Here is a 13,418-nt window from a genome sequence, read left to right as displayed (position 1 = left end):
TGTGTGTGTGTAAGTGTGTGTCTGTGTGTGTGTGTGTAAGCAAATTCATTCAGAGTGGTGTGAACTGAATGTGAAATGTGCAATTCTGAAGAAATGTACCAATTCAGAACTGTTCACAGTAGTGGTGATAGGAACCAGACGTTCAGAGTGTTGACCTCTAAATCTGCAACACCTTATAACGCGAAAGGGTTATGACTGCATTGCCTGATGTCCGAGGCATTGCGTTTAAATCTTTTTGAGATAAGCAGTTGGGCCGTAACATATTTTTAAAATGCATTCATGGTGGAGAGGTACATGCAGGATGAATGTGTGGCAAAATAGTTTTCATTAAGAAAACGCAATTCAGATTTTCCAGTAATTCCTCATTGTCAACAATACATGTAAAATCTCAGAAGATGTGTAAGGTCACTGGTCATTTTGGATAGTAAATAAAATATTTGTGTTTGGTTTCTATCACCAGCAGTGTGAAAAAAACCTGAGGTAGAAAGTTTCTCTTCAGTGCACCATTTCACATCAAACCACTCTGAATGCGAGAGAATAGATGAGTTCTGCTGACTTGAAAGTCATTGCGGAGTTAGGATCAATGCATAATATCTACACAATATCAAGTAAAGTTTAGAAACTCTTCTTGAAACTTGATCTGAAACAAGTGCAGTGCTTTGTGACTCCCACCTCACCCAGCGGCACTAAAACGTGTCTGAATTTCCAGGAAAGTACGGAATTGTGTGCGTCTGTCAGCCTACAGGCTGTGCCCTCAGAACATTGAGGTACACTCACTAAATATAGAACGCACATAGACATGCATGCCTAGAAGCAGATGCTTATTTTGCACAGGAGAAAGGGGATTGGTCCATTGGAGTGTCACTTGGTTCTGCCCTCAGTCAGAAGAGCCAATACTATTGAACCCCTCAGTAAAGGTGGCTGTAGATTAACAGCGTCAGCTTTGTCACAACAGTAGCCAGTGTAAACACAACAAGAAGAAGGCTTGTAGTAGACTAAAATTAGGAAACTCTATATTGCAGTGTATATGACCTGTGAAGAGCAAGTGAGCAGGGCTTACATCAGCTTAAACTCTCATTCAGGAGGACAGTACACAGGTAAAATAAAGTTTCTCTGTGATTCTATGACCATGAGTCAAACTCAAGGTTAAAACTGAATAACTGGTCTGTGCTGGTAGAACCTCAAAAACATGGTGTACAACACCTGCTGTTTGTAAGAAAACCAAATCTCATTTAAGGCCATTTCCATTGGTCCATTCATCATGATTTGTTCACACAATGTAAACAGCAACATGCAATTACAAACAGCGGCAAATGGTATGTGATGTGAGGTTTTGATACGACAGTAATGACATGCAGTGATATATACTTGGTCATCGAATAGCCTTTTTTTGCTGAAAATGTGCTAATTTTGCTTTTTAACTTATTTCTTTTCTGCCTTAATGTTGCTTGTGTCTATGCAATTTGCCTACTCCATCTAACTTCACTGAATGTGACAAAGTGAGGGCATTAAATTAACTTCATATTACAGATACAGCATGCTGGTTAAAAAAAACTACCAGCTCAAAAAGCCAATTCTGTGTATTAGACCCGAATAAAACCTGAACAAACTTTGAATTCTTTATCATTCTGAGGGGGTTAATGCCATATGCCCAGTTCTCTGTTCTAGAGAAACTTCGAGTAATTCCTCTAAAAGCTCCCTCACAGAAAGCTATTCCATGAAATAGTTCTGAATACGCTGCCTGATGCCTGAGACGTCGTTTATGATAGTTTTGAGATAAGCTTTTGGCTTGAATAGTATTTTTTTTCTTTCTAAAAGACATTCACGGTGGAGGGTTACATTAAGGGACTGGTAAGGAAAAATAGTCTCTAAAACAAGCTTATTTTTCTGATCTACCACTATTTTATCATCAACAAATACGCATAAAAACTCAGAAGACACTTGTAGGTTAACTGATCACTTTCCTGGTTCCATCACCACCACTGTACAACGTCAGTAAGCTTCTTCCCTGTTACTGTTTTTAAAACACTGTGTGAACTATGACACTGTCATTAAATAGGACCTCTCCAGGGTGTCCTGCCTTCCACCCAGTGGCTGTTGGGACAGGCTCCAGCTCCCCCCGTGACCAAGAAGTATAAGCAGCTTAGATGTGTGTGTGTGTGTGTGTGTGTGTGTGTGTGTGTGTGTGTGTGTGTGTGTGTGTGTGTGTGAGTGAGTGAGTGAGTGAGTGAGTGACAGACAGATCATATCATAAATATCCTTCAAGACTAACAAAATTGTTCATGTTGCTTAAGAGGATTAAAGAAGAATCCCACTTTTTTTCAACACTTCTGTATAATTCACTCATTAAGATGTAAACAAAGTCAATTTCACATCAAACCACTTTGCATGACTTTGTTTACATCTTTTAATGACTCAAATTTTGGAAAATAGTGGGACTCTCATATTATTCTTAAGCAGTATAAAGACTTTTACCAGTCTTGAAGGATATTATACACACACACACACACACACATACACACATACACACACACACACACACACACATATATATGTATATATATCACTGCTGTCAGAAGAAAACTTCGTATCTCCATTTTTGTCATTTTTCAGTTTTTGATATAATTTGAAAATACCTGTTGCCCTTTACAATGTGTGTAAATTTCATGAAGAATGGACCAAAAAAACGTCCCAAAATGACTTGGAAAGATGTCTGGTTCCACTGACTTAAATTGAAAGTAACATATGTTTTTTCCTTCTGCTGTAAATTACACTGTGACGTGTGTTGGAGCTGTGAGAGGTATAGAAGTCTTTTCTCCTTGTGATTCTCCTGACGTCAGCTTTCTGTTATGTAGAGAAGCATGCTTGCTTCCACGTGGGTCAAAATATGGCAACAAGGCAGTGATGGGACAGTTTGTACACACACGATCAGAGACAGTGACCCAACAACAAAGATGAGAGGAGGGATCACATGTCCACTATGTGACCTGCTGTAGCAGAAATATAAGAGCTCTGAAAAGGCTACCTTGAAGACTTTGTTGAACTCTGGTGTCATGTTTCAGAGATGGGTCGACCACAGTTGCAACAGTTTGCTTCAGTTTTATTTATTCATATACATGAATAACTATTTCAGATTCTGACATAGTTATGTATGTATGTATGAAAACATCCCAGTTTCTTACATTTCTGCAATTCTACTATTGGCAAAAAAAGATTTATTCAAAATGTGTTCAGGAAATTATAAATCAGGATCTTACTTTAGCCAGGAGGGGGCAGCAAAATGCTAGCTAATTCCAAATAGGCCATGTGTTAACAAGTCACTTGACTCACCTATATTCAACGTAGGCCTACCAAGGCCACTTTCATCCAGTAACATTAACTATAAGAAAATGAATAGGATTAAAAGGAAAGAAAAGCCATATATCAGGCTCTGATTATGTACAGTGATTTTGTGCATCTTGAACTGACTGCAGAAATACAACTTTAAACATTCTTGTCTGTTTTGCTTTTTAGGCATCCAGTGGTTCAAGTTATTTGGCCCGACTCCATCCAGGCCCAGTTTCAATCCAGTTGTGTGTGCATAACATCAGTATAAACCAAGGTGTACCTCAGGGTGCGCCTTAGGGGCCAAAGAGGTTTCAGATACTGTACAGGATAAGGAACCTGGTTAGTAGCATCAGAAATTTGTCTCACCTTGTTAGGAATCGCTCCCATGAAGCCTTACTGGTCAAACATGAGCAGTTGCCTTTCACCCTGTAATTCTGCATGGACAATTTCTCTTAAAAGGTCAAAGTTGAGGCCACTGAGCTGCACCAATATCAGTCTAAAACATGGTGCTTATCTATGCTATGCCAAGGCTTCTCGGATTTATTCCACATCCAGCAGGGAGACATTTAAGGTGGAAGCTCCTATCGGAGTTTACCAGGACAGCAAGGCTGCTTTTAAGATACAGTTATTGCGAATGAGACTTGGGAGCTCTTTCAAGCGCCTATCTAGGCACATCAATGTGCATTTTAAGCAGAAGGAGATGGATGCATCAGTTTTTTCTGGTCAGGCTAGATTTGTGTCTGCAGTACAGGAGCCTGTCTCTAGAGTGCATAAACAAGCACAATGTCAGAGAGCACTAAGGGATAGGGCCTATATAGTGAGAGAGCCTAGAGAGGAAACCCTCATGAACCAGTCTGAGGAATCACCATTATTCTCTGCATACCCTAGCCTACAGCTGTTCCATATCAGCTCTTTAGCAACCAGGTTTGGGGAGTCCTATAGCTATGTAGCCAGTCACATAAATTCTGTGTTTTCTAAGAATCCAGTAAAGCAAGCCTGTGAGGTATTGCCAGCATCTGAAGATATAATGAGAACAACAAGAAAGAGAAAAGTTACCAAGCATCAAAGCACCATCAGCAAACAAAATACCCTTTTAGAAACTGGCTCAACTCTTTTTAATGCAAACCAAGCAGCAGCTGAAGAAGGAAACAACCCAGATCTTTCATGTTCCTGGGAAGAAGGGTACTTTCACTTTGCTCGTCATATCAACCAATACTTTGGAGCAAAAATGACAGATGCTGTTGAGGAATCACAGCATAGTCAAAGCGCATACTCTGCAAAACATGAGCAAAGTTGTGCAGCATCACAAGGCAGTTCTCCCTCAGAGAGCACACAGAACTCTTTACCCCTCAGACCTAAATCCCTCTTCCATATAAGCAACCTCACTACATGCTTCGGGGAAAACTATGCCTATATGAGCACACACATCAATCACTACTTCAAGGGCTCTGCAGCCACAGAAGAGGAAGTGGAGCGAGATCCATACAGAGGGCAGCCCGAATATAGTGTCGCTCTGGAGAGAAAACCTCTGTCCTTTTTCCAGTGCCTTCTAAACCCCTCAGCCATCCCCAGCACTGTGGGCAGCTACCTGGGAATGGCTTCCAACAGTCCAGCCAGCGCAAGCACTGCCCCTTTGGACAGAGTGGTGAGTCCTACTCCAGCGGATTCAAGGGTGAGGTTTCCCCTTACCCTAAAGACCCCAAAGAAGGTTTGGTGTCTGAGGTTTGCTTCTTCAGTTTTGCACTGGAGCTATGAGACTGAGGTAGCTTTGCTATTTCAACACTGTCCATCAGGGCTGATTCTGGTGATAAATCGCTATTCAGGGCCTAAAAATGTGGATTTAAAATGTATTTAATATTATTTCTCAAAGGCCTAGTGAGTCCAAAGACTTTCTTACATTGTTTCCTTATCCAGCTCTTTCAACTCTTTATCTTGTGTACAGAGAATATTATATATAGCATAGGATGTCACCTAACCCCCCCCCCCCCCCCCCCCCCCCCCCCAAGAAAGCAAAATGGACAAAATTTTATCTTGAAAGTGGTTTTTCTACTGTTTTTAACAATATGGCAATTCTGTCCATTTTGGAGCTGACATAGAAACCTAGTTACGGAACTAAGCAGCACAGAGCAGAGTTGCCTTCAGGCTCAGCTCATCTCTGGCTGTTCTAGTAAGGAGCTCGTCCCCAGAATCTCCTTGTGTGCTAGAACTGTGTAAAGATTTACAGCAGTGGTTCAGCCATTTTCCTCCTCATTTCTCACCTCATTTTACCAAATGGAGTCAATCAGCCAAGACATGCTTGCTTCTTTAGTTTGCCTTTGGAGCTATGAGGCTAGCTGACAAGGCAGATGTTTATAGCTACCTGTTTGCTTAGTGCAAAGTCATCATACCTTTTTTTCAAATTGCTTGTTGATCTTAAAGAGACTTATGTCTGTGGTTTCAGACACTGTATGACACAGTCATCTGACAAAAAATGGACAACATCACAAATGAGATTCAAACGTCAAAATGGGCTGCTACTAGCACATTAGCTAAGTGATGTACTTTCGTCCATTTTTAGGTAATAGTAGTACAAAGAGTCTTATAATCCACAAAAGCAAAGCTATTTGAGATGACCTATTATCTCAAGGTGGTCTAAAGCAGGTATGGGACGATTTAGACATGACGTTGTGTAGAAATGATGGCTGTAAGCTCTCAATACTTATAGCTACATTAGCCTCAGTGCAATTATAGCTACATTATATTATAGCTGTATTAGAATTATAGCTTCATTAGCCTCAGCAGCTCCAGTGTAAAACTAAACAAGCAAAGTACAGACACCTAAGATGTCTTGATTAATTGACAATATTTGGAGCAAGAGGAAAATTAAATGAATTTTAATTTAGCATGCTCATGCATACAGTATGAGCAATCAGATTCTGAGAGTGAAACTGCTCTGCAGGCACTGGGAAGGAGGCTGGCAGAGGAGAAGTCTCGAGTTCTGCTGGGCAGGCTGAAGAAGGCCAAAACACGCTCATCTATCAGTTCCTGTGTAGAGGAGTTGAACGCTCACCTCATTCTGCACCCAGCATGCAAGGCTGTTGTGTGGCAGGTATAAATCTCCTCTTCCTTTCCTCAGAATTCTAGACTCTATTTGACTCTTAATAGATTCAGCCTAATCGAATGCAACTGCCTCCAGGAAAAGGTATTGCTGCAAATGTTGAAACACCGGCAGATTTTTTGGATGGATGAGAAACTCCAAGGAGCGATCAGAGAAACCCTGGCTCTGATTGGCTATGTGGATCCACTTAAAGGTTGTGGAATACGAGTGCTGTCCATCGATGGAGGCGGCACGAGGTAACAGCAACTCTGAAAATCATAATCTCTCGTGTCGTGTTATTTTAAAGTTATTTGCAAAGAAATTACAGAATACAATTAACACCTAGAATAAGCGCCCAGCCAGCTCAGTTGATTAGAGCATGAGGCTCTTAATCTCAGGGTCGTGGGATCGAGCCCCACGTTGGGTGCGACTTGTAATCATTGTATTGGGCATTTGTGGGCTGGAGCTTTGGGAACCAGCCTTGCGACACTGAGCTGACAGTACATGACTGTAGTACCCTTGAGCAAGGCACCTAACCCTCAACTGCTCCCTAGGCACCATGGAAAGGGCTGCCCACTGCTCTAGGCAAGTGTGCTCACTGCCCTCTAGTGTGTGTGTATGTGGGTGTTTCACTGCATGGTTAGGTTAAATGTGAAAGTCAAATTTCCCTGTTGTGGGACTAATAAGTAACTTAGTTTCCTCATATTTGAAAAGTGGTGATCAAATCTCAAGACAGACGAAAATGGCTGTGAATAGATAATTACAGTACATTGTTTATCATTTAATAATATTGGTTTTTAAATACTGTTCCAACCAGACTGCACTGAGAATACTGTAAAGCACAGAGGTGGAAACATCAAAGTCTGGGGCTGTTTTTCTTACAGTGGTGTTGGTGAGCTTGTGTTCATTGATGGAATCATTAAGTCAGAGTGTGTGAAGGTATTTTAGAACCTGCAGAAGTCTGAAAAGAAACTGCTCAAACAATAAAGAACTGAAACTCAGGATCCTTTTTAAAGAATAGTTTTACAAACAGAAAATGACGGTCTGAAAATGATCTGAGTGGTGCAGTGGGTAGCACTGTTGACTCACAGCAAGAAGGGCCTGGGTGTGTGTGTGAAAATGGTTCGCTGGTTTGACATTTTGACATTTACTTACTTTATTTTGACGTTTTGTTTCCAAACACAATGAACTTCATATATTTTTAAGAATAGTACAAATGTGCAATACACTGTATGTCCTAGAGTGGCATGAGTGTGTCCATGTGATTAACCCTTCTGTTACAGAGGGATAGTCCCACTGCAGGTGCTGAAACAGTTGGAGGCCGAGACGGGACAGCGGGTGTACCAGCTCTTCGATTACATTTGTGGAGTCAGCACAGGTGACCTACTGTATGGCTAGCTAAAGTTCACAATTTAATTGAGCCTTTCCGCAGTTGGGATGCGCATAGTGGTCATCCATAAACACAGTAGCACAAATTGTAATGAGAAATTGGAACGGTCATCAGAAATGGCCTTTAACTTTATTGGAAGTCTCAGACTCTGCTCTCTCTGTTTACTCCACCAGGAGCTGTTTTGGCCTTCACTTTAGCCTTGGCTCGCACCTCTCTAGAAGAGTGTGAAGAGATGTACAGGCGCTTTGGGTCAGATGTTTTCAGACAGAACCCCCTGGTTGGCACTGTGAAAATGGGTTGGACTCATTCATACTACAACACTGAGACCTGGGAGATGATTCTGAAGTAGGCTTTTAAGCACACTAACAGAACCAATACTGTTTTCCAACACAAGCAGGAGTCAACATTTAAAGCAATTATTTAGAAACATGTCCCCCATTTCTCCCTGAAATCTTTGTGTCCAAAGTTTGCTTCTTTAGTTTTGCATTGGAGCTACAAGGCCAGGGATGTGGAAAGGGTAAATTGGGGTTACTGAAATTTTTACTTTACTGAACTTTACTTAAGTAGTATAAAGTATGTGATGTGAAAAATGACACCAAGTAAAATTATTAACTTTTTTCATTTGAATTTTTTTTGCTAATTCACATTAGAATGTGTCATATAGTGCTGTAATGGGATGAGAGAGGACAATATATACACATAACTAATACATCAAACCTCTGAAGCACACCACCACACTGTTCTTTAATTCTGGATGAATTTTATGCAAATGAGCTGAATAGCAACCAATCTGATTGTTGATATGTGGTGCAGAAACCAATTGTCTCATGCCCACAGTCACACAGTTAGATTTAATACCAGAACGCACACCAAGCAGGAGATATAAAAGTTGATAAAAATTTCATTATTACTTTTTTTTCAATAAAAAATATATTAGCCTGCTTTGGGGCTCACAACTAGCCTATAACTTTGTGTAGACTTTTTCTCTTTGCAACTCAACCTGCATGTGTCTTAGTGACAAGCCTGCAAAGCAGCCAAAGCTGTCAGCTCAATGTCAGGGCTACTTTAGATTTAGAAAATAGAAAAATAAGAAATAAAAACACAAATTCCACTCAAAAACAAGCACACGTGGGTCTCTATTATGCTCAAATTATTATAAAGTTCAGAACTTTTTTTATTATTATCATTATTATTATTATTATTATTATTATTAGCCGTTGCAATCCTGAAATCTGTGGGTGCTGCAGTCCCTTCAGCACCCGCCTTCCCCTGTCCCAGTACAAGACTCATATAGTTAACAAGTAATGGAAGCGTACATAGTTGCATGGTCACATTACATGTTTTATTGATTTTTTAGGTAAAAACAAAGTAACACATCCTTTAAAGACAACAATCTTAACTGTGGCACTTTTTCTGCAAAGTTTAGTGCACAACTAAAATTAATTAAAATTAATGTGCCATAACTTTTGCACAGGCCACATTTCATATTTTATTTTTATGTTACATTTAGTAAACACACAGTAATTGTATAATATTAAAATATAAGATGTTAACTTATTTTCACTTAGAAAATCAACAGAACATGATATTTGACCAGAGGCGCCCAAACCTTTGCATACAAATGTGTGTACCATTACGTACCATGCATGTTAACACTGTATAAACTACATGCCTATAGCATCACATACTTGCCTTCAACTGTGTTGAGTTAAGCAACCTCCAATTGATTTGTTTAAGTGGTGTCTGATGCTGTATGACATACTGTTATCTAGAAAATGGTTACGTAGCATAGCTAGCAACACTAGTTGTAGCCATTGTGAAGTCTGAAATGAATCCGCACATTTCTCTATTTTTATAGATAATGGTGTACCATGAAGTATCGGAAACCACATAAGCAAGGCCTCATGGTTCCAATAGAAAGCTAAGGAAACAAACACGATTTTTGCTGACTGACTTAATTTGGTGGAAGGGGAAAATTGTTTCAGTCTGATTTATGGCCAAACCTTCACTTTAATACTTTGCTCAATTCTTGACTGGCACACAGAGAGAAGATAGGGGACAGGCTCCTTATTAGAACAGCCAGAGATGAGCTGAGCCCCAAGGTAATTCTGTTCTGTACTGCTATGTAGTTCTGCCGCTAGGTTATGTCAGTGACCAATGTGCTAAACTCTCTCTTTATCCCTGCAGGTGTCTGCGGTCAGTGCGGTGGTGAACTGGGGGACCAGTCCCAAACCCTTCATCTTCAGAAACTACAATCACTCTCCAGGCCGCCTCAGTCGATACGCAGGGGGGTCTGGATATCAACTTTGGCAGGCAGTGCGGGCTTCTTCTGCCGCTCCAGGATACTTCCAAGAGTTCCCTCTGCACAATGATATACATCAGGTCTGACTGCACTTTGATTGCATAGTGTGAACTCACCTCGAACAGGGGAAAATCTGCACAAATACTAGCACCGTGTTCAGCACTGGTTCAGGTAAATTCTCAGTAACCTCCACTGCTATTTTCCAGGACGGAGGCCTCATTCTGAATAATCCCTGTGCCCTTGCTGTTCATGAAAGCCGGCTGCTGTGGCCCAATCAGCCATTCCAGTGTGTTCTGTCTCTAGGAACCGGTCGATATGACAATGCTAGAAGGGGGCCGGCCACCTCCACCAGCCTGAGAGCCAAAATCAGCAACCTGATCAGCAGTGCCACAGATACTGAGGGTTAGTCTGCAGAGCGCTAATGTAATCTATTGGAATCTATGTAATCTATGTTATTATTACCTGAATTTACACTTAGAAGTAATTAATCCAAAGGTGTGACAGGTACTGTCACTGGGCCATCATCTCTACTTCACATTGAATTCTGTATTTTTCTAATCAGACCCATTTTGAAAGTGATTCAAATTGGATTTCTGGATATGTGACTCAGACAGTCTGTTTACACCTTTTCATTAACACGCTTTTTGTGTCAGATGGTATCTGGATTAACTTTAGCCCAATTTAATTTCTACTTTTCACTAACACGTGTCCCCAGTTTGGCCAGATAAGATCTGAGTGTACCTTTTGAGTGTAAAAAGCACATCAACACCTAAGGTGTGTCCAGTTTACTTTTGTTTACTTTTTGCCATTACGGAACACATCGACAAGCTTGGCTTGGATGCTTTCATCAGTCTGAAGTGCATTTGGGGCTACCTTCAGCCTCGTGGGTCCTCCATCTTTCATTTTGTTGTTTATCCTCTCACCTGCTAGTCAGTGCTCAGCAGACTCATTTCCATTCACATCATTGTATAGGCATAACGATCCAATTGTAATCTAACAATGCGCCCCGAGGGTGTTTATGCCTGGCCTGTCAGGTCTTACTCCTTCTATGTAGTTTGCACCACATAGGACAGGATATAACAGCCTCTACACACAAACAATGCATTAGATGCCTATATAAAAGTCATTTATATTCAGTCTCAGTTACACAACATCTGGTCTAACATTAATTGCACTATTTGGGTGAAAAAGACATAATTTCATCACCTATGTAGTGCATTAAATATGGAATGGGGAGATGTTTGAGATGCACAGACATGCAAAATGATGGCCACAGTGACTGGGGTCCAGATAGCGCATCATCATAAAACATAAAGGAGTATGCTCGTGTGACAGTGGTGCTCGTGCACAGTGCAAACCAGGCAGGGGACACAGCTCAGTAGGGTAAATTCATATATTGCAGCTAAAACGCAGGAGTAGAAGCCCTTAACACACAACTACACACTTAAAAATGGGTTCTTTAGCAAAGAAAATGTTTCTGTGTAGAACCATGAATACTCAAAGAACTCAAAAAGAATAGCTTGAAGTACACTCAATGTTACAAAATGTTCTTCCACACATTGTGTGCAATAACACATTTTCACCAGAGAGGTCTCCAAATCCCCAAAATGTACATAGTGTAGCTTTATGATTTTTGGGAACAAGATGTTATAACATGTTCAATCTTGATGCCATACAGTCATCTACAGCTCTGTTCATCATTCCTGACACATCTAAAAATGTCTTAATTTGATGTCGAGTTGCTTATACAGGAACAGTCATCACATTAGAGTGGTTTTATACATGTACCTGCAACAAAATTGGTTTTATGTTGTTGAAAACAGTGATTCTAAATGTTAGTGTACATGTTATTTGCTTCTGCCATGAAAGTGATTCCCTCAGTTGTTTCAGGTGTGCACACTCTCCTGGATGATCTTTTGGAGCCAAATGTGTATTTCCGCTTTAACCCAATGCTAAGTGCTGAGGTGTCGCTGGATGAGAGTAGGCCTGGTGCTCTACAGCAGCTACAGGAGGACACCCAGCACTACCTGGAGCGGAACCGACCTAAACTGGTCCAGCTGGGTAAAGTTCTGGGGGAAGAACGCACAGCACTGGGTAAAACCTGGAACTGGATTAGTGAGAAAGGCTGGAAGCTGCAGCAGCGCTGGGGCTGATTGAGCTCAAGACGTAAACTGTAATCTTTCTTCTATCAAAAATCATCTGCTTTGTTTACTGCAAGATCTACAGGTGAAGAAAATGCAAACATTTTGCACTTTGGTAGGAGTATTTTATAAAATACATTTTTTAACAGTGTAATAAGTAATAGGGATGAGCAATATGGGGCAAAGATATCGTGTCACAATATTTAAAGATGTTTTATTTTGTGTTTCGCATACTGTGCTGCACCATATCCACTTAAACAGGCTTAATTATGCCTGCTTTATAATAAAACATGTAGTGGTCAGTGTTCTATGTATGGACGGTGTCCGCTATATGTTGAGAAAAGCACAGTAACAAAATTTATCACAATAACCATAAAATAGAAAAATGTTGCCCACCTCTGAGTAATATGAACAAACCTGCTATCTTGTTCTTGTTTCATTTATATGAAAATGTCTGTACTCACTGTACTCAGTTTAATTATGCATAATTTCTGCACATGACAGCTACATATCAGTTATATATTGCATATATATTATCTTACAGATATCACAATCTAATTATATTTACTGCATTAAAAAAACAGTTTTCTGCAAATGTTAACCCACAATTACTGTATTTAATTAGCTGAAAAAAATAAAGTAGTAAATGGTTCATGTGCAAATGTTTGGACACCCTGTTAATTATCAGCAGCACCGCTTTTTCAGACAGTTTGGAGTCTTTCAAGTCTTGTTTTTACAAATTTTCACCGGCTCTTATATGCAGAATACTTGTAGTTCTGCAATATTCTTGGGCCATCTTGCATGCACAACCTGTTTAAGATCTATCCACAAATCACTCTTACCACATGTTGAAGGCACGGTCTGAACTCACAAACAAATTTGTTTAGATTTATTGGATGTTCCTGCAACTACAGTCACTTCTAATTCCCAAAGAGCTAGATAGATAGATAGATAGATAGATAGATAGATAGATAGATAGATAGATAGATAGATAGATAGATAGATTCAACTTTATTGTCATTACTCAGTACAAGTACATGGCAACGAAATGCAGTTAGCATCTACCAGAAGTGCAAATAGTAGCAATAGTGCAAAAAGAGACTGTGCAAGTGTGCAATAAATAGACATAGTGCAACAAATTACAGTATATAGAATAGATTACTATTATAGATATGCAAAAAT

General features: G+C 40.1%; 1 protein-coding gene and 1 non-coding gene across 5 annotated transcripts; both read left to right on the top strand.

The window, feature by feature from the left end:
- The first annotated feature begins 748 nt into the window (after window positions 1-748).
- On the top strand, window positions 749-12,876 carry LOC108435244 (calcium-independent phospholipase A2-gamma-like). 4 transcript variants are annotated; one of them, XM_037541214.1, is made up of 10 exons: window positions 749-1,097; window positions 3,514-4,972; window positions 6,266-6,415; window positions 6,503-6,660; window positions 7,687-7,781; window positions 7,967-8,138; window positions 9,838-9,895; window positions 9,981-10,175; window positions 10,302-10,497; window positions 11,986-12,876. In XM_037541214.1, exons 2-10 carry the CDS (start codon window positions 3,713-3,715, stop codon window positions 12,246-12,248), a joined length of 2,547 nt encoding a protein of 848 aa, XP_037397111.1. In that variant the 5' UTR covers window positions 749-1,097; window positions 3,514-3,712; the 3' UTR covers window positions 12,249-12,876. The 4 variants fall into 4 exon arrangements, with proteins under 4 accessions (XP_037397111.1, XP_017566433.2, XP_017566435.2 ...); XM_017710944.2 differs by having other exon boundaries at window positions 3,514-4,999; window positions 11,977-12,876; XM_017710946.2 differs by having other exon boundaries at window positions 11,977-12,875.
- On the top strand, window positions 6,757-6,830 carry trnak-cuu. Its single transcript has one exon. It is a non-coding gene; the product is annotated as a tRNA-Lys (tRNA).
- Window positions 12,877-13,418: the final 542 nt, after the last annotated feature.

Source organism: Pygocentrus nattereri, chromosome 9, assembly GCF_015220715.1.
Source record: "Pygocentrus nattereri isolate fPygNat1 chromosome 9, fPygNat1.pri, whole genome shotgun sequence".
Classification (NCBI taxonomy): domain Eukaryota; kingdom Metazoa; phylum Chordata; class Actinopteri; order Characiformes; family Serrasalmidae; genus Pygocentrus; species Pygocentrus nattereri.
The sequence above is the reverse complement of the archived record's forward strand: the minus strand, read 5'-3'. Positions and strand labels throughout refer to the sequence as shown.